The sequence below is a fragment of the Budorcas taxicolor genome, chromosome 12, assembly GCF_023091745.1.
Source record: "Budorcas taxicolor isolate Tak-1 chromosome 12, Takin1.1, whole genome shotgun sequence".
Classification (NCBI taxonomy): Eukaryota; Metazoa; Chordata; class Mammalia; order Artiodactyla; family Bovidae; genus Budorcas; species Budorcas taxicolor.
The window spans coordinates 84,319,283-84,340,773 of record NC_068921.1 but is presented as its reverse complement, the minus strand read 5'-3'; the positions used below and the strand labels follow the sequence as shown (position 1 = coordinate 84,340,773).

Here is a 21,491-nt window from a genome sequence, read left to right as displayed (position 1 = left end):
GGCTGAAATTGGCAGGGCCTTCTTAAAAAACGACTTCCTTACGTGGCATAAAGCTTTGAAAAATTCATATCATTTGAACCAGGACTTCCACAAGCAAGAACCAATACTAAGACAATGATTTGCAATGCAATTAAAGACAGACTGATGCCCACTGTTACAGTTAAACGACAAAAAGAAGTAACAGATACCCCACTCTAACGACACAATTAATTAAACAACACACATCCTAGGAGGGATTTAGTGAAGCTGTCAAGTTAACAGAAATCAATACATGAATTCTATACAAATAAGCCCTATTATATATCTAGTAGACCTGGAAAGAAGTACAGTCCATCTGAGAAGAGGACCTGGAAATGTCTTCAGTGGTAGACCTAGAGGTGACTTCTTAATGTTTACAATGTCCTATGTGTGTGAGCGTGCCCAGCCACTCAGTCGTGTCCGACTCTTGAGACCCCATAGACAGTAGCCCACCAGGCTCCTCTGTCCATGGGATCTCCCAGGCGAGAACACTGGAGTGGGTTGCCATTTCCTCCTCCAGGGGATCTTCCTGGCCCAGGGATTGAACCCTCAGCTCCTACAGTGTCTCTTGCACTGCAGGTGTTACTGCTGAGCCACTAGGCTATTACAATTCTATCATTAGCCTTTGTTGGAAAGACGTTGTGATTGAATGCAGAGTGGTCACCTTCTGAGCTGGTGGAAGAAGAGTAACTGTGACCTTCAGGGCAATGGAGCCCAGAAGAGACGGTGCAGAAAAGGGTCTGGTTTTTTAGGTATGGGAGGTGCCGCAGGGACCCCGGAGTCGGGGAAGAGCAGGGGTGCTTCCTGATGGCCAGGTGCCGGCCCAGAGCACGGCTGGTCGCTGCCACCCTGCACCAGGACCACGCGATCGGGCTCTCAGGTCCGACTCCCCAGAATGGCTCCTGGCTGCCTGCGCAGCGGGGCTCTGAGTGTAGACGGAAGTCAGGAGAAAGGAGGACAGCCACGAGTGGCCAGACCTCACACACACCCTCTCCCCTTCTGTAACAACAGGGGCTTTGTGTGGACAGAGGACGCCAAGGCGGTCCAGCTGCACGTGGGTGAGCATGGCGTTGATCCTGGTTCCCATTAGGGAAAGTAAATTATTAATTAGTAACGTAGACTAGCATGCATTTGGTCGAAAGAACACTCCTTTCATTTATTCACATTGCACACGTACCAAATTCCAAACTACATTTGGTTACCAGATAAAATGTTCAACAAAGATGGAGACAAAGGAAGAACTATTTTCAGGAAAAAAAATTAATCCAGGTTTAACGCATTTTAAGGATTATTTTTGCAACTACTGACAGACAAAATGTGTTTGCTTTTCTTTTCAAAAATCTATTTCATCATTTATGATTGAGTGAAATTTTGCTGTTCAGTGACTCAGTCATGTCTGACTTTTTGGGACCCCATGAACTGCAGGCTTCCCTGTCCTTCACCTTCTTCTGGTGCTTGTTCAAACTCATGCCCATTGAGTCAGTGATGCCATCCAACCATCTCATCCTCTCTCGTCCCCTTCTCCTCCCACCCTCAGTCTTTCCCAGCATCATGGTCTTTTCCAATCACTTGGCTCTTTGCATCAGGTGGCCAAAGTATCAGAGATTCAACTTCAGCATCAGTCCTTCCAATGAATATTCAGGACTGATTTCCTTTAGGATTGACTGGTTTGATCTCTTTGCAGTCTAGTGGACTCTAGAGAGTCTTGTCCAGCACCACAGTTTTGAAAGCATCAGTTCCTCAGTGCTCAGACTTCTTTATGGTCCAACTCTAACGTCTGTACACGATTACTGGAAAAACCATAGCTTTATGTGACTGCTATTGCAATAGCTGCCTTGGCAGGAGGGAGTCAAGGGCCTGCAGCCAGCAAAATGCCCATTCCATGCGGCAGTCAGCAGCACTGTCATTTCACTTATTGATATCTCGACTCGTATTACACAGGCATTTAACTCAACATCCAATTTCTAGCAAGGAGGAGCAGACAGAGGTCACCAGATAAACCGGGATTCAATCCGTTAGGCAAAATTAACATATTAATGAGATGATCTGCTTTAGTTCAAATTCTGCCCTGGAAATCTCCTGAGGGTTTTCTTAACGGTTAACAAAAATGCCTACCCCGCATCGACTCATTAGTAACATACACCACTTTCGATATCAGACAAAACGCTAAATGCCTGGGCGTCTGTCTGACTTTGATTTGCCTTCCAGGCCTGTGGGTATGAGAAAGGGGGAAAACCTGAATTAAAGAGCATGTGCTCTTTGGAACACGGATGAACTAATTTATTTGTGCAGCGAGGTTGGGGGATTTATCCATATCAGGTTTTGTCCTCAGTCATCTCCGGGCAAGGAGGTGAACTGACAGTTACCTAAGTAATTCAAAGTCAGCTTAGGAAAGAAATGAATGCTGTTTGGCACAAAAGCCTTAGAAGGAGCCAGAGCTGAATCAGACCCTGTCTGTGGCTGATCGCTGACATGTCAGACCCCAGATGGGGTAAGAAATATGAACATCCTAGCATCATTTGCAGTGTAGAGGGCTGATTCAGAGTTCACCCTGTGCCAGAAAGCAGGGGGCCACCAGATATTTGGATGTGACTGACATCTTCCAAGGGCTTGGGGGCACTAGTGGTGAAGAATGGAGACGCAGGAGACGTGGGTTCGATTCTTGGGTCGGGAAGATCCCCTGGAGTCAGAAGTGGAAACTCACTTCAGTATTCTTGCCTGGAGGATCCCAAGGACAGAGGAGCCTGGCAGGCTATAGTCCATGGGGTCACAAACAGTCAGACATGAGTGAGCAACAGCATACTGGGGGAACATCTTCCAAAATATCCTGACTAGGAATCATAGAATCCTAGGTCCTGAAAGCAAAACCAAGCCAGAGAGATAAGCCAACACCCTTCATTTGTAAGTAAATGAAATGTGATTATCGCAGCTTCAGAGGTTGAACAAATTAAGATTCACAAGACATAAACGTCTCACTAAAGATTTCATTAATGCTAAGTGTCAAGCTTAGAATAGAAACCCAGATCTCTCGATTTCCAACTCCCTTTAAAAAAATTAAAACTGAGTTAAAAGATAAAATTGCTGTATTCATAAATTAACTACCATCTTGAATATCCACAAAAGTGAGATCTATATAACATCTCAGCCCACCAGTCGAAAGTACAGTAAAAAGCGCTGCTTCGCTTTTCACTTATTATTCTTTTCTCTTTTTTCAACCGTTTTATTAAGATTTAATTACATACAATATTGTATAAGCTTAAGGTATACAACCTGTTGACTTGCCACACACAGACTGCAAAACCATCATGCTTTTCTTAATAGGGTTCCTTTTCTGTATAATAATTCTGTCTGAATACAAACCCTTCTTTTTATGAGGTTCCTTCTATTTAAATTTTAAAGAGCACTTTGGATTATCTTTGCCAGTTAATAGTAGATTTTGAAAATTGTTAAAGTTTGTGATTAGTCTGCCCCCCAGAAGATGATAGAGAAGAATGTTCGGAAGAACTGGGATCAACAATCATCTCAAAATCCCTCAGACCACCCAGGAAATGGACACCTGTCTTTCTAACAATCACCTTCAAGTATATGTACTTGCAACTTGAAGTTCAAAGGAACCGCCATGAAAATTAAATTAACTAGATAGTGAGTTGTAGCAAGTGGCTATTGTTGGTAACCAACCACCTCAAAACTCACTGACCAAACAAAACAGGAAGTTCTTATTATGGTTCTAGGCCCTTTCGTCAGCGTGGGTGGCCTGATGGGGGGTTTCAGGTCTAAGACAGCACCCACCAAGGGCCCTGGGGTTGGCCAGCCCTTGGCTGGCTCACAGCACCTCTCCCCACCCAAGAAGAGCCTGGCCTCAAGCGCAAGGGGGCAATGACAGGGATCTCAGCAGACTCGTGTGAGGCCTTAGAGGTGGTGCCTCTTCTCTTTGGATGTATTCTCTTGGCTACAGCAAGACACAGGGGCAGCTCAGATGCCAAGGTAGAGAGAACAGACCTAACCTCTTGATGAGACAAGTGTCAGAGGGGTATTGGACAGGGCAAGGATGCAGAAATGCAAGCAACCGGGGGCAGTTTTGCCCCATGCTTCTTCACTTTATTTATTGGTTCGCTCACCTTTCAAATGGGTAGTTTGAAAGGTGCACCTCGTTCTGCACAGCACACTGCTGGCTGACAGAGACCCAGACACAAAGAACAGAGGGATGGAGGGCAGTCTTATCCTCAGGGACACGTCCATGGACAGACATGTTAACTCTAAATTATCATCTTGGGAGGAAATAAAGAAACCATTTATATTTTTTAAAGGTAGCTTTAACACTATGCTTTTTTAAAAACTCAATTTTCTGACCATTTCAACGTGGGAGATGTTTCTGAGAAAACTCAGGTTTCAAGTCTGACATGTAGGGTTCATACTCCAAGCCCACTAACTCCTCCTGGCTGGATGATGAGGGCCACTGACTCAACCCCTCTGAGCTCCAGATTCATCATCTGAAGAGCATGCTCAGTCGCTTCAGTCAAGTCCACCCCTTTGTGACCCCAGGAACTACAGCCCGCCAGGCTTCTCTGTCCAAAGGATTCTTCAGGCAAGAATACAGCAACGAGTTGCCATTTCCTACTCCAGAGGATCTTCCTGACCCAGGGATCGAACCCAAGTCTCCTGCATTGCAGCCAGATTCTTTATTACTGAGCCACCTGGGAAGCCCCTATCTGAAGAGAGGAGACAAGAATTCATTCCACACGCTAATGTCAGTATTAGCTGCAAAAATCCCTGGTTCAAAGCCTGGCTCATTTATAGACAATTTTCAATAAAGGATAACCACAATAAATGCGCCTTACCACCTATTACATCTGCACCCAGGAAAAAGCCAGGTTTGGAAAGCATATTTTTAATAAGACAGTGTGTCAAGAGAGAAAAGTTAAAAGCTTGGAGCTGACAAAAACTAAAAATGTCCTTTTGTTGAAAAGCCCATCCTCCTCCAAGAGAAAATGATATTAGAACAAGGCACACCCCATTTAAATCGTGGGGAGGTTTCCTTCCCGGTGTTTCCTTTGGGGAGAGGCAGGGTCACCGAGGGGCAGAGCGGGGCATCCTGCTCTCATCTCTGAACAGCGCTGCACCATTATTTATTCTGGCAGAGCTGCCAGTGTGCGCCAGTGACAGGCGCGGAGGAGCTGAATATGTACAGATTCGGTTAACTCTACCCAGCAGGACAGGTTATCAGGGGGTGGAGCAGAGGCCAGACGCATTTCCCCAGCGAGAAATGAAACAAGAGCGTGGGCACCGCTAGCAAAGCGATGGATTTCACCCTTTGTATAAAACAGACAAGCTTTAGCCTCCCCACTCTTGGCTCAAGACAGAGCTACAGGAGAAGGCTCCTGGGTTTTTATTAGCCTAGTAAATCACTGAATTTCTTACATACATTATTAAATCTATTTGGCCCTCAAATAATATTTGCAAATCACATACTGGTCATTATCCAAAAGGAAAAGCACCACTGTTCGATACTAAAAATGCCATCGTCTCATAGATCTGAAAGGTTCTCTCTTTTCCCCCCATGTCTCCTAAGCACACAGCTCTTTATTCGTTTGATAAGTGACCTATTCTTGAAGTAATTTATCATGTTATCATGATTAATATTTGTATTTCAACATTATTGTCTCCATAGTATGTGGTAATTTTTATAATAAGGATGGTAATTTTTAACCATCATTTTATATTTATTATGAAGTATTTGAAACAATTTTGAGTAATACAATATACACGAAACTTTGGTAAACCTCTCACATTTTTTTATTTCTCTGGATCCTTTTATTTAAAAAAAAATGTATCTACAAGAAAATGAAAAAAAAGTGCAATTACAAAGAAAAGGTTCATAGCTCTTTAGGAAATGATTATACATATGAGTGTTTTGGTAAGGAAATGGAGCAGAAGGAGAATTATTTAGAAAGCAGGTTTTCCCTTAGATATTTTGCTGAATTGTGTAGTTTTGGTTGCCATGGCAATAAGTACCATGGTTTAAATGTCTATGCAGAAATAGAAGTCACTCCTACCATATTCACAAGAATCAAAGAAATCTCATTACTTAATGGGAAAAAAATTCCCAATTTGGATGAAGGAAGGAAAAACACGGTATGCCAAATTTATTTTTCTGACAAACTGCTTGTTATTTAATCTCTGAAACAAAAATAAAGACAAAATATTTAGAATTAAACAACAAAGGAAGAACTACATACAAGTCTCCTGGACGCACGAAGCGCACAGAAGATGCTCCATACACTCAGGTCAACAACATCATCAGAAACTATGAAACAAACGTTCCCGTGAGGAAGTCAGATAGAAAAAGAGAAACACTCAAACAGAGTCAAAGTAGGGTATCATAACACTGCAAAGATTAGTCAGATAAATAGCATACACACGAGAAAGGACAACAAGACAAACAAATTGATTTTTGAAGATAATTCATCAAATTTAAGCAAGACGTGTCAATGAAACTGGGGCAAAGGCATAAATAAATAATGTCAGGACTGAAAGTTGTCAGACCAGAATTATAAGAGAAACTGATTGGAAGATTATAAACAAAAGAAAGCTGTGATTTAGTTGGTGGATGTACTTAAAATCTTAAAGTGGGCCATTTTCTAGAAAATATATATGACCTTAAAAAGAGAGAAAATAATCTGATTAGACCCACAAACTTTAAGATAGTATTCATAGGTCAATTCTCCCTTCACCTCCTCAAAAATTTTTTGGGAGAATTTCACCAAACACTCAAGGCATATATAATTTTCATTTAAAACATCTTAGAAGAGTAGAAAAACAGAATGTTCTCAATTCGTTCTTAAACACAGATGCAGAGGATAAGATGGCTGGATGGCATCACTGACTCAATGGACATACATTTTGGCAAACTTTGGAAGATAAAAGAGGACAGAGAAGCCTGCTGTGCTGCTTCCATGGGGTCACAAGAGTCAGACACAACTTCCCCACTGAACAACAACAACAACACAGACATAAAATCAAAAGATTCTATTTAAAAAAATCTTATCTCATTAATGAAAATAAATGCAAACACCCAAAATAATGACTAGAGAATCAAATTTAGTACATCATGACCAAAATAGGACTTGCCCCGGAAATAATTACTCAACATCAAAAAAACATACATCGCTAAAATTTGCCACATAAGCTAAGAAAAGGAGAAATAATCTTAATAGATAAAAGGAAAACATTCAATGAAACAGCATCCGTTTATGGTTGAAAACATTCAGCAAAGAGCATCTACTGGGACTCTACCTAAACAGATTACTCACTGGCAACTATTCAGAAGTATGCCATTAATTTGGAAACAAGACAAGAATAGTCTACTATCAGCAGAAATTCTCAACATGGCACTGGAGCGCTGGCCAGCGCAATAAAATAAGAATAAACAGAATGACGAGAAAGACAAAGAAGACGAGATAACTACGATCGTCTTCATGAAGATATTCCACTGGAAAATTATCAGAACTAATAAGGTCAGCAGGATTTCTAGATATAAGATCAACATGTGAAACTCGAGACTGAGTATCCCAATAAACAAATTAAAATATAATAGAAAAAGAGCCTTCATCATAGCAACAGAAAGTACAAAGTACTTCGAAAAGAATGAAACAAAAATGTGCAAGAAATTGATAGAAAAAACACAAGCATATTTAAGAAATTAAAGAATGTAGGAAGAAAGAAATATAGAATAAAAAATGCATATATGTCATATTTATGAAAGCAAAGAATCACCAATCTAAAAAGGCCATTTCTCTCCATATTAATCTATAAATATATTTCTGCACAAAATCCCAAATGAATTTTTTAATGGACTGAATCAAAATGACTATAAAATTCATAAGCAAAAATAGAGATCCAGAGATAACCAAAACAAATAAGAAAAATAAGAATATATTATGAGAACTTACTTATTAAAACAATATATTACTGATACAGTTTAAGTCAAATAGATTAAAAATCAGGAGGGGGTAAAAAAGTATTTCTAATAAGTGAGATAGCGATAATTGAATATCCATCTAAAACATAGCATTACATCAGTTTCTCATATACACAAAAATAAATTCCTGATGTATGGAAAATTCTAAAGTTTGGGGGGGAAATGTAAGATGGCCTTGAAGTAGGAAAAGAATGACTATGCTAAGTCGCTAAGTCAGGTCACTGTATATGATTGAACAGAGACCACCACGCCTCTATGAGCACATCGCCACGGGGCAGTGTGAAACCACGCTGGTAGTCAGGAAATGCAGGGTAATACTCTCCCCACAATTCTGCTACTAAATATATGCCCCAGCGAAAACTCTGCACAGTATCTCAGGAGGCAACCCTGGAACTGAGAAGCAAAGGAGACTGAAGTGTCCATGTAAATGCAAGCAGATGCGGGCACTGTGGTCTCTCTGCAGGGGAATTCAAGCAGCAGAAACAAAGAGTGAATTAGCTCATTAGGTATCAATATGGTTAAACCTTAAAAGCCATGTGGAGTTAAAAAGGGGAATGCAGCATAAAATGTACTGTATGAGAGCATTTCCTTACTTCTGGATGACTCATGATGTTATACACTTATTATGAAACACCAGCATCCAGATGAATTTTTAACACTGTGGGATATTTACACAGAATCGATGACAGAGACTTCCTGTCTTTGAGCAGGAAGGAGAGGGATGGATTTATGCAGGAAAAACAAAAGTAACTTCAGCTTTTAGCTGCAATTTTCTATTTCTTTTGTGTTAAAAAAATTCTGAAGCAAAAGTGGCAAATGTTAATCATATGAGATAATAGGTAACTCTCTTCCTGATTATTAAATCTTTCACCTCCCCCAAATACACTTAATGAAGGAAGGTATTACATGCTAAATGGGGGGGAAAAAATCAAACGTCTATTTTCCTTTTCTCACAAATGCACAGCAGGTATTTTAGTATTTCTATGAGGCATCTGGGAGTTAACAATATAAATTCATTTATTAAGAAGTGTTTTACATCATAATTAATATGGCAGTGTACAAAACATCATTCTACCAACTCTTAATTACTTATGAGTGTTGGTATAAATTTTCAGATTATCTTTCTTTTGGATTTGCAATATCCATCAGAGAACTTAAATCTTTATAATCATTTTAATAAAGTTCTAAGAGGGAAAGATAAAACTAGTAAGTAGATACTTGGGTCTGAATCAGATTTATTTACACATTCAGTCTCTGCTTCAGCCGCAGGTCTTGCTTTGTAGTTTTGTGTCTGAAATGAGGACAGATAAACATGAGAGATGCTACTCTCATCTCATGAGAATGAGATGCTACTTAGGATTCACAAGTGATTACATATATCGATAGGATCAGATGTTTCCTGGTGGAAATTAATTTTCAATTTTGTTATCAAAATAACGGTGAAAAACATTTAATTTCTAGACGTTGTTCTCCTTACTTCATTTTCTCATTACCCAGTTTACCAATTAGATAGTTAATTTATTTTGGTCTCAAAAATCCTGTGTGCGTGTGCACTTGTGGGTGATTCATGTCGATATATGGGGAAAACCACCACAATATTGTAAAGAAATTATCCTCCAATTAAAATTAATTAAAAAAATTTTGTGTGTGTGCATGCTAAGTCGCTTCACTCGTATCCAACTCTTTGCAACCATATGGACTGTAGCCCACCAGGCTCCTCTGTCCACGGAATTTTCCAGGCAAGAATACTGGAGTAAGCATTAAACATTCTTCCTCACTGAGATTCCTTGAGTGTAATGGGACAGATGTGTGTGGTTAAATTAAAAAGTATTTAATTTTGATTTTCCTCTGCTTCTTAGTGGTCACACAGCCCCGCCAAGCCCTGCCCGGCGCTACTGAGAATTAATACAGATCAGCTAGTGGACGGTCCCAAAGAGGAAAAGTATTTAAGCCTGGAGGGAGGAGACAGTTACAGGAATTCCATTACAGATTTGGCAGGCAGGGGGCAGGGGGTGGGGAGGGAGCAAGCAGATATCTGACAAAGCATGTTGCTTCTTTTCAATAAAATTTTTCTGCAACCTCTGACTCAGGAAAGAGGAAATACTGCCCACCTTAACACTTCCTGTTGGAGAGAATGATGGCAGATTCTGGACTAAGACCAAGCTGACCATCTCTGAGGAGGCAGGGCGGGACAGGCGTGTGGATGCTCTGAGGCCCTTTGGAGAGTTTCAAGGCCCAATAATGAGCGATTACAGTCACCTGGGATGTAACCAGCGGATGTGGCCACTGGAGGAGATTAATCCTCAAATTTTAAACTCAGAGAGGTAACCTGACCACGCTGACTTCCTTGCAAAAGAGGAAGCAGATGATACTTTTGTAGGAACCATCTGTAACTCTTGGTGGCTACATTCTGGTCCTTTTAAAAAGTCATGTGAAGTGAAGTCGCTCAGTGGTGTCTGACTCTTGGCAACCCCATGGATTGTAGCCTACCAGGCTCCTCTGTCCATGGGATTTTCCAGGCAGGAGTACTGGAGTGGGTTGTCATTTCATAGACATTTATTAAAAAAATTTTTTGTTTAAACAACTTAAGAAAAAAAAATGACCATACACACACACACCTACACACCTGATTTTAATTTTTTTCTGATGGTTTGTCTGTAATGCAGAGGACAGGGCTCCATCTTCAGGCCCCAAGAGTTTCATAAACTAAGCCACTGACTTACTGTCCCTGATGGATGAGATCCTTGACAAATACTAAGTTATAGCTACAAATCTAATCTACTGAAAATAATCTTTAAAAGATTAACATTCTTACCCTCATATTAGTGTAGTAAAAATCACATCTATCAGGGGGTATCTCAGTGCACATTTTTAACAATCACAGATTATATCTAAAACTACAAAGTCAATTTTCTAATTTAAAAAAAGTCAACAACAAAATCATTACAAACAAATTATCTGACTTAAAAATCCTAAAAAACTAGCAGGAGTCTATGAACACATTGGTGGTATTATCTCAGAATTTATTAATTTATTTAATCAACACATTAAGAAGTTAAGACAGTCCAGCGACATTGTTTGTTGTTGGTTTTTTTTGAAAGGAGAGTCCCCCAAAATTATATGTAAAATTGTGCATTTATTCCATTCATCCGATTCTCCAACTGGACTTTGATCTTAAATAAAGTCTAAATATACTATAACATTTCATAAGTACAGTAAGTGCTATCTGGTTGCATCAATGAGAAAAAATGGAAATCGTAAAGAAAATTCATTACATTGTATCATGTATATTATATCATTTCAATATAATATATAGCAAAACAGTCAATTCTGTTTAAAAATCCTTGGAAATTCAACCAATGTGTATATACACCACTGACTATCATAACTAATACTATAGACACGGAGTTCTCAGTGGAACAAAGCTAAGAAGAATTCCCAAATGAAAACTTCAGCCATAAATCCACCTAGCCCAGTGAGTTTGCCTCATCTTCATCTCAGAGCAGGAAGGTAAAACTCTGCTTTCACTCCAATTCAGGGGGGCAATCTCCAAAGCAGCTACATGGGATCCAGAATCCTGACCTGGGTTGTTTTTAAACCAGCCTTTAGAGTTCTTCAAAGCTATCCTTACTCTTTCCCCATTTGAAACACTTGCTGCCTCTAGGAAGGATAGACAAGGCTCACCTGTGGAGAAGTGCCGTTTCTCTGAATATGAAACTTGCACTGCTCGCTACAGTCTCGCGGGCGCAGACTCGCTGCACGATGCAACTCATGTCGTCAGATGCTAGAGAGGACCGTGCCCACATGATGCCCCGACAGGACCGTAAATCCACGTCCCTCTGCCCTTCCGTCTCAGCCCAGAGAGCGAGGTGTTGGTGAGACGCCAGGACCCACTGTTAACATCACCATCCTTTACAATGACTTACCCAGACTGCTGGGGACCACGTGTGCCACGTGGCAATGCAGTGAAGCAAATCTCTCTGGAGACCCAGGACATTCCATGCTGACTTACAAAAGCACTTGCTTATAAATTGAAACATGTGAATTTAGAAGTGAAAGTGTGAGTTGCTCAGTCGCATCCAACTCTTTGCGACCCCGTCGACTGTCGCTCTCCAGGCTCCTCTGTCCATGGGCTTCTCCAGGCCAGGATACTGAAGTGGGTTGCCATTCCCTTCTCCAGGGGACCTTCCTGACTCAGGGATTGAACCCACATCTCCTGAGTCTCCTGCACTGCAGGTGGGTTCTTTGCCTGCTGAGCCACTGGAGGAGACCCTATTGCTGAGAAAGAGTGAGGGTAAGAGGAGAAAGGGACGACAGAGAAAGACATGGTTGGATGGCATCACCGACGCGATGGACACGAGTCTGAGCAAACTCCAGGAGATAGTGAAGGACAGGGAAGCCTGGTGTGCTGCAGTCCATGGGGTCGCAGAGTTGAGCATGACTTAGTGACTGAACAGCAATGAATTCAGAAATGGGATAAGATACCAGAAATATCCTCCTGATAATTTCAAGAATTAAATCACTGCATTGATGTGTGGATTTTAAAACAAACAAAAAATACTTAGAGAAAATAACTTCAACCTCTATTTGAAATAGTCCAGCTTTTCTCACGGGTCTACCTGTTCTACATGTCTTCCTGTGTCTTAATCACAGTACAGTTAGACTGGGTGGGAGAAGAAGGATTTGATAGCTTGATAAATTTCACAAGTGACATATGTTTTCCAGCAGCCTTTTCTTCTCTCTCCAGGATCAAAATTTAAATCTACGGATTGAAGGACAAGGCCTCTGGACAGTTTCTGGAATGGTGACCTGTGCCTCCCGATGAGAGGCAGGATCACGTTGATGTTTCAAGCCCGGAGCCTTCATCCCAATTTGACCTCAGCCACCTGTCTCCCAGTGCTCACAGGGCTGGCATTTCAGAGATCCCAAGTTTCCCCTCATCCAATGCTTCCTCCACCACGTGGCCAGTTTCTCTGTCTACTCACTCACCTGTCCATGCAAAGATACTACATGACTTTTTCCTCAAGGAACCCCCACCGCCAAGTGGGAAATGCCATGGTTATGAGGCCTCATGGACTTTATTTTTCCAACAATCAAAGCCCACAAACTGTGCTCTGGACCCCAGGTCATACTCTGCAAACGTATCACAGACGTATCAAGAGAGAAGGGAAGGAGGGGAGGGGTGTGGGCACTGATCAGCAGTAACCCAGCATCGCTGCTTCCTCTAAACTCAGCCAGCAGTCGCGCCTCGGACCCCAGCAGTGTGCCTGAGTAGCGGCGCTGCGCTTTCCACTACTATCTCTTCTTACTCTTTCCCCATTTGAAACACCTGCTGCGTCTAGGAAAGATAAACACGTCTCACCTATGAAGAAGTGCCATTTTTCTGAAGATGACACACTGCTTGCTACAATCTCACGAGCGCAGATTCTCTGCTTGCATTTCGACTTGCTACTGTAGTTCAGTCGCTCAGTCGCGTCGGAATCTTTGCAACCCCCTGGAATGCAGCCCGCCAGGCTCCTCTGTCCCTGGGATGCTCCAGGCAAGGATCCTGGAGTGGGTTGCTGCGCCCTCCTCCAGGGGATCTCCCTGAGCAGCAACATCCCTATTCTTAAATTATTTCCTTTATTTGCTTTTCTCCAAACAAGCAAGATTGCAGAATCAACACAAAACAAGGAGGCTGGACTACACCTAGGGTTTCCACCACGCCCTCCATCTGCCTGTTTTTCCCAAGCTCCACGCCTCCACAAATGAACTAGGAAGTCCAGCCATGGCCCCCGAGATGCAGCCATGGGACCACCCCGCTGTGTCTGGCACTATGCTGACAGCTGTGTGTGCCATCTCTCTTATCCTCGGGTGATCCTTGAAACGGAGAAGGCACTGGCACCCCACTCCAGTGCTCTTGCCTGGAGAATCCCATGGACGGAGGAGCCTGGAGGGCTGCAGTCCATGGGGCTGCACAGAGTCGGACGCGACTGAAGCGACTTAGCAGCGGCAGATGCTTGAAACCAAGCAGAGTTCTCACCACCAGGCACTCACCAGAGGAGCCGGCTTGGAGACGAGAGAACTCAGGAGGGAAATGGGTCAGAGTGAACTGGAGAGCTCTCCGAATTTTCTATGATTCACTGAAGTAATTAATCATAAATACTTACATGTTTATGTTTAGCTCAACTAAAATATCAAAAGAATGTAATAGAAGCATCTTTAAGACTTGAAAGGCTCAGTGATAAACAAAAAAATCTCCATATGTATGCTTGAAACTCAGTTTATTTACTGTCTTATAATCTGCATGCCAAAGTGTGCTCTCCAAAAATGTGGATTCCAGATCACGCAGACACAAATGAATAACTGAATGAATGGACAGAGCATGTCTTCAACGCTTCTCTACTGAGTCAGCTCCTAAACTTCATCTACTTATAACCTTCCATCTAGCAATACTTCCTGTTAAGGTACATCTATGGTAAAAAGGGACTGTTCCACAGGTTATATTTCTCAGGTGTCCCCGTATATATAAACCACTGTATTCAGAACTCATGATGAAAATGAGTGAAAATAAAATAGAAGTTTCTATGTCTGAAGAAATTTCCCAAAGTTTCCACACCTTCTCTGCCTCCCCAAGACTCTAACTTACAGGTGCCCCTGCAGTAGGCATGTTAATACGAAAACCCTGCTGACGATGTCGGTGCAGGAAAAAAAAAAAAAAAAAACTTAAAATCTAACACTGATAATTCAACCCTGGATATGAAATGCAGACATTGGGAAATAGGTCCAATTATGGGAGATGCAAACATGAGTTATCATTTGAACATTTGCAAGTTAGTATTGTTCCTTATGCCTTAGGAAGAATCTGTATCTCATTTCATAATCACAAGGATAATAAACCTATTTGGAACTGAGGTAGAAAAGTAGAATTTTTAAAAAATGTATAACCTTATTAATGTGCCTATTCTACTATGATCCAGAAAATGAACTCAGCATTCTAGGAACAAACATGTCATCTACCTAACTGTCACTTATTTTCCCTTCACAACTTGTTAGAGTACATCTTATTGATATTTATTCTCTCTTGCTAATTTTACAAAAATTATATAGTGTGATAAATATGTCCTATTAATATAAAGCACGCCTGCCCATGTTAACCACAGGGAGATACAGATATATAGAGATAATACAGATTTTCTGACATAATTACAACATTTTTAGAAAGGTGAGGACTCATAACCAATAAAAGTCTATCCCGAGTTTATCCAAGTTTTGAAACTTCTCTGTGGCTTAGGAAATGGCTCTGTTAATCTATAAGCTTTTCATGAACTTTAACGAATTAAAAATACTGCAAATACAACCTTTCTATGCATTATACTTGCATTGAAACTCAGGTCTGGGCGAGTCATGGGAGGAAGAGAGAAGAAGAAAAAAGGGGAGTTGTGACTCAAATGAGAACACTGTCTTTTAGAAGTCACACTTCTGATACATTAATTTATCTCTAATTTTCCAGTAAGCCCTGTCCTTATTCATTCTCTTAGTAAATAAACACAGGGCTGAGACTTACATCATAAGCTTGCACACTGACACAGTAGCAGCACTCCCACTGAAAGGGAAATGCGGTGTTTTCCAAGGTTTATGTTCTCCTGTGTGTGCAGTCAAAAATCCAGACTTTGCGTCAGTGTTTCCAACTGCATAATCTAAGTTTCTATGAGATTTAAATGGCAAATGGGAATTTCCTAAAAGTTCTTACCCGCAGCGGGACTCAAACACATTAAGCGTTTCGATGTCAGCTTCAGCAGAACAGCCAACAACGGCACATAAGACGCATTTGGGTGTCTCAGCCTACTAGTATTATCCTGTGGATCGTCTTCATATTTAAAGGGGAATCACAAAGTAACTGGTAGTAAGAAATAATGACAGAACTCAGAGTCTTCACCACATCCAAGATTACGGATTACCTGCTTACAGTGACCCTCAGGCCACAGACCATATTTGGAACATGCTGATCAATGCTCTGGGTTTGTTTAAATGTGTATATCTTAGTAAAAATTTTAGTATGCCTTTGCCCTTGGAATCTTCTGAGATGCCTGCGTGTGTTTAAGAACTTTCCCGTTAATATTCGGCCGTGCTAATGTTTTCCGGGGACCCTCTAAAAGGAGCGGCTCTCAGGAGTTTGGTGAAGTCTGTATGGACAACAAAGAAACCCTCAGGACGCGGCATTCAAAGACCAGCAGACGTGTATAGACTCCTGGACGCAATTTCGCTTCCAGTGGTCTGCCCTGCCCAAGGTCATTATTAGTGATGAGAACACTAACAAAGCCTTCCATTGACAAGGTGCCAAGGGGAATCTATCGTTTTTAGATGATCAAACAGCCCCTAAAAGCTACTGCTTAAAGATGACTGAGGCCAGGAGTCAACGTGGTTACCATAGAGATGCTTCATCAAATAACCCCCCAAACAGGGAAGGAAACAGGAGGGATGACCGAGCTGAAACACAGCATCCAGTCGGGTCTGAGAGACATGGGCGTCTCAAAAAACGGCAGGGCTTCAGATATGCCCGAACTGTGCTCTTCCCAGATGTACACATTTTTTCATACTTCTGGGTGCTCAAAAGGCCACGTATGCCTTCAGCCCAGTGAGGGCATTTGCGTCTCTATGCACAAGACATGATTGATTAATCCACCCAGGGGGGTGTGTGTGTGGGAGGAGGGACTCAAATCCCTTAAAAAATAGTCTCTGAAATCCGGAAAGTAGAATCACCTCACTAAAATGAAATGTTTTAGTGACTCTGGACGAGGAAGCATCTTTAAGAGCGTGCCTGGTTGAATCGCCCTGGCGGGAAGGATGCGTGAGCAGGCGTCCATCACACCTACCTGCCAGGCTCCTCGTCACCGCGGAGGCAACAGTTCACCGCGTTCACCAGGAAGCTGAACAGACGGCTGTACAGGGCCTTGGCCAGAAGATCCCGGTGGAACTCAGCCATCGCCACGGTGTGCCGCCGCGTGATCACCTCTCCTGGGAGAGCGAGGTGGGGAGAGTGAGTGGGCGCGAGGCTGTCCCTTGTCCAGAAGCCAGCAGAGCGGGGCTGTTTACCCCTCCACATCCGCTCACATCAGAAGATGCTACCACATACTATGACTGACAAATGCAGCCCCTGCCAGTTATTACAAACACACATAGCGGTGATTTTGAGAAAAAGAAAAAAAAAAAAAACCAATGGAGGAGGAGTCCTCAAAACCAGCAGAGGCAGGCTGGTGAGGCAATGAGCCACAGCGAGTGAGAGAAGGACGCTTGGGGAAGTCCCTCTCTGCATACTGAGTGCAGACCGACACCATAGAGACGCTCTCGGGAGTCGGGTTGGTGTGTGCGAGTATCCACTCGTCAAGTCACGCCTGACTCTACACGTGGCCCCATGGACTGTAGCCCGCCAGGCTCCTCCGTCCACGGGATTTCCCAGGCAGGAATGCTGGAGTGAGTTGCCATCTCCTTCTCCAGGGGATCTTCCCAACCCAGGGATCGAACCTGCATCTCTTGTGTCTTCCGCACTGGCAGGCAGTTTCTTTACCACTGAGCTACTCGGGAAGCCCGTGAGTTGGATGGCATCAGAGTCTAATTCCAAGCACACCATTTACTAGTGATTTGATGCTCAAGTTTGTCGAGCCTCTTTGAATCTTAGTTTTCTCATTCACTAAAGTGGAAAGAGGAGGGGATGGTTGGATGGCATCACCGACTGGATGGACATGAGTTTGAGCAAGCTCCGGGAGTTGGTGATGGACAGGGAGGCCTGGTGTGCTACAGTCCGTGGGGTCACAGAGTCGGACACGACTGAGCGACTGAACTGAAAATGGAAAGAGCTAAATCCATGCCTTAGCAATGTGTGCCAACTGAAAAATCCAGTGCTCATAGCACCTGCTACAGCCCCCTTCAGTTCACAAGTGCCCAGCAGGCAGAAGCTCTTGTTCTGTCTGATGAAGCGGAGGGAAAACGGTGCTTGCCGAGGAGGAGGAGGAGGAGGGCAGGCTGCTACCACACACACAGACACAGCTGATGTTTTAACTGAACAGATCCTCTAGGATTGATGACTTTATGTCTAAAATGACCCATTACCTATAAAAAGGCAGCTCATCAGAATGGTCTCTCAAAAGCGTAGAGATGTTCACAAAGGTAGAAGGCAAAGTACAGAAAAACTTACCCTTAAAATACTGGATGTCAGTGGTTAAAGCAGATGCCAGCTCATCCGGAGATACCTGTAGCATTCCAGCCACTGAAATTAAAGCGGTAATGAAAGCATCAAGTTACATACATATTGACAGTGAGAACATGGCATTGTATAGTTGAGAAGTGTGTACAGACCCATCAGAATATGTGTGTATCAAAGAAACTGAATTATCACTGTAACGGGCAAATGCAACTAGAGAAACAGCTTGATTAAAACGTCAAAGAGTTCTTGGGGCTCCGGCATTAAGCTGCTGCAGGGTTTTCCCCCTCCTCACCCTTATTAACAGCCCGGGATGCTTTTTCCCCAATTCCTGGCTAAATCACCTAGATATGGGGTGAAGATAACGGTGGTCACCACAACCATCATTATCTGGTTTTAAGGTTATTTTGAAAAAAAAAAAAAAAAGCTGGGATTGACTCACAAGGCCACTTCAAAGGAGAGAGGTTTTTCGGAAAGGTCTTTAAAGGGAAGTAATTATGTTCTGTTTAAATGTTTAGTTAATAGCATGCCCTCCAAATATACAGGGTAGAGGGATGGGGTGGAGAATATTCAGAACGATATAAATAAGCCCAATGACGTGCCAGAGCACCAACACTGTTACTCAGGCGGGCAGCGTGGGGACATCAACGTGCATCTTACTAATTCACACGACCAGAAAGACAAAAGAAGCACGCGGATCTCTGTTTTCCCCACCACCCTCCCTGATTCCCACTCTGGCAGAAAGTGGGGGTAGCCCCCTGACTTTTCTGTACTGTGTCTCCATCTACTGGCCAGCCTGGAGAACTGCACGTCAAGGCATCGATGGTCCGTGAATTCCACTGACCTTGTTCCAGGAGCTGGAGGTCAGACACCAGCGCGGAGTCGGCCTCGGAGAGAGCGGTGAAGCCGACGTCCCCGAGGTGCAACACGGCTGCTACAATCACGCATAGGTTCTCCACCTCCTACTCGGGTGACCAACAGAGAAGATAAAGGGTGTTGCTTAGGAAGAAAAGATGCAGAGACCAATCCTTTGGAAAACCTCCAAATAGGTTAAAAAAAATGATGCACGGCTGTGATTTTTTTCCTACTCAGAATGTCCCACAAGGGAACCAACGATCAATGGTGAAAATGGGTACGCCCCATTTAGGGCAAGCAACGTTAACCTTAAAAATTCCCAATAAATTCCCGGTTTCCTAATTGGTAATTTGGGCAGGAAAAGCTCTGGCCGGAGAGAGTTTTTTCTAAGAACAATTCTCATTTGCTTTATAGGCACAGACTGGACACAGTGTGGCCCCTGTGCCATCCGTGAATTTCGTCCTGAACTTCCAGCTTTCAGGACAAGGTAGTTTTATTATTAACAGCTTTAAAATGAGCGCATTGAAAAGGATAATCTGTTATTTTCAGGTATAATCCTCTATGACTGCAGCGTTACTTAGACATGTTTTTGGTAGCCTCCAAATCACAAATTAGGGCCTCAGAGTTTATTGATCTGTGCCTGTCTGAATAACATTTTCCAAGCTCCTTAAGCTACCCGACATCTCCCTCTCCTGTTTTTTAAATAAATCCAGTGTGACAGCTCCCTCTCCCGTTTTTAAATAAACCCAGTAACTCCTCATTAAATTTCCCAGTGCCCCGAAAGAGACACACTCCTGGACACAGACAGGAAGACTTTGTTCCATCACCACGGTTCTTGCAGTTCCGTGCCGTGATGGTGACAGGATGGTGAAAGCTGCCCTCAGGTGCATGACAATGTGCTGATGCTAACAAGCTGCTCTGCGAGCAGGGGGCAGCGGCGCAAGCCCCCAGTCGTCTTGCTGGTGAGGGAGGGCTGGGGTCGGGGGACCACCTTCACGGTCAGGTCCCCCGGAACCACACTCAGGAGCTCTGACTCAAGGGTCTTGCCAGCCCAGAAGCACCTTTCTCCCAGTCGAACTGGATCTTTTCCTGCCTGGCACCATCTCAGTCACACGTGAGGATCAAGATGATCAGTGTTTGGTCCTGGTTTAATCGCATGAATTTCTTTAACCAAAAAGCTTGTTAAATGCCCTGTTTGGCCCCTTATGTGGAAGACATAGTCTGTGTGCCCTGCCTTTGAGGATCAGTCATGGGTTTCTACAGCCCCATTTCCAAGGAGCTGATATTTGGTGGAATGATTCCTTACCCACCTCTCTATTCTAGTTTCCTATAAGTGAGTAGAGATTGCAGACACAAATGGAGGAAGGGAAGAGAAGAAACAACAGCTAAAAAAAAAAAAAAAAACCAGTAGCAAATGCGAAGACCAAAGAGTACAAGTGGTAGGAGTCAGGGAAAGAGGGAAACACAGCGATGGAACAAACGGAGCAGCAAAGAGCAAAGTGCCGTGTGACTGCACGTTCCTAGAATTCCCGCCCCTGAATGCGGTGAGGCTGGAGTGGAGCCAAGGGCCCAGAGCTATCCACTGAGGGGGAGCCCCCGCCTCCCACCCCTCCCTTGCTGTCGCCCTGCAACCACTTCCACCCCTTGCTGCCCCATGAGCCAAGGGGAAAGACAGGGACCCAAATTGATCGATGTCTATCGAGTAAAAAAAAAATTAAATCTGTCACTAAGTCTTGGCTCACGACCTACAGGCATACCAGTTACCCATGCAGTCTTATGTTGATTTCTAATGAGGAACTAGCTGCCATGTAAAGTGACCCCATACTGAACATTGGGGACACAGAGATGATGCATAGGAAAAGGAGATTTGTGGGAATTTCCGAGGTCTTGGTGGCTCAGTGGTACAGAATCTGCCTGCCAATGCAGGAGACGCGGGTTCGATTTCTGGGTCGGAAAGATCCCCTGGAGGAGGAAATGGCCACCCACTCCAGGATTCTGGCCTGGAGAATCCCATGGACAAGAGAGCCTGAGGGGGTACAGTCCATGCGGTCGCACAGAGTCGGACCCGACTGAAATGGCTGGGCACGCTTCACATCTCTTGTTCTCTAGACCTGTGTTATTCAATTCAGTGAACAGTAACCACGCAAGACAATGTCAGTTTAAATTGATCAGAATTTTTCTTTTTTTAAGTTTAAAAAAAGTTAAAAATCCACATCCTGAGTCTACATCAGCCCCCTCCACCATGCCTAGCAACCCCAAGTGGCCAGTGACTGCCATACTGCAGGTGAAACCTGGAACATTCCTGGGATCACAGAAATTTCCATTGCGTAGCAGAGGGCTTAGGCACTTTAAATAGTATGTTTCAGCTTTGGAGGTATTTGATAATTCTTTAAGAATTGACAAAAAAAAAAGCATAGTGTTCAAGAAGATAGTTTAATCAAGTGATTAGATTACTCTCCC

The 21,491-nt window shown here is 43.1% G+C and overlaps 1 protein-coding gene across 1 annotated transcript in view; it reads right to left on the bottom strand.

The window, feature by feature from the left end:
- The window catches only part of MYO16 (myosin XVI), a 395,654-nt gene that overhangs the window by 181,805 nt on the left and 192,358 nt on the right, over positions 1-21,491 (bottom strand). The window contains exons 17-19 of the mRNA XM_052650218.1: positions 19,021-19,138; positions 18,171-18,242; positions 16,852-16,993 (exon numbers count right to left, since the gene is read on the bottom strand). Coding sequence (XP_052506178.1) covers positions 16,852-16,993; positions 18,171-18,242; positions 19,021-19,138 — 332 coding nt within the window. The remainder of the gene's footprint in view (positions 1-16,851; positions 16,994-18,170; positions 18,243-19,020; positions 19,139-21,491) is intronic.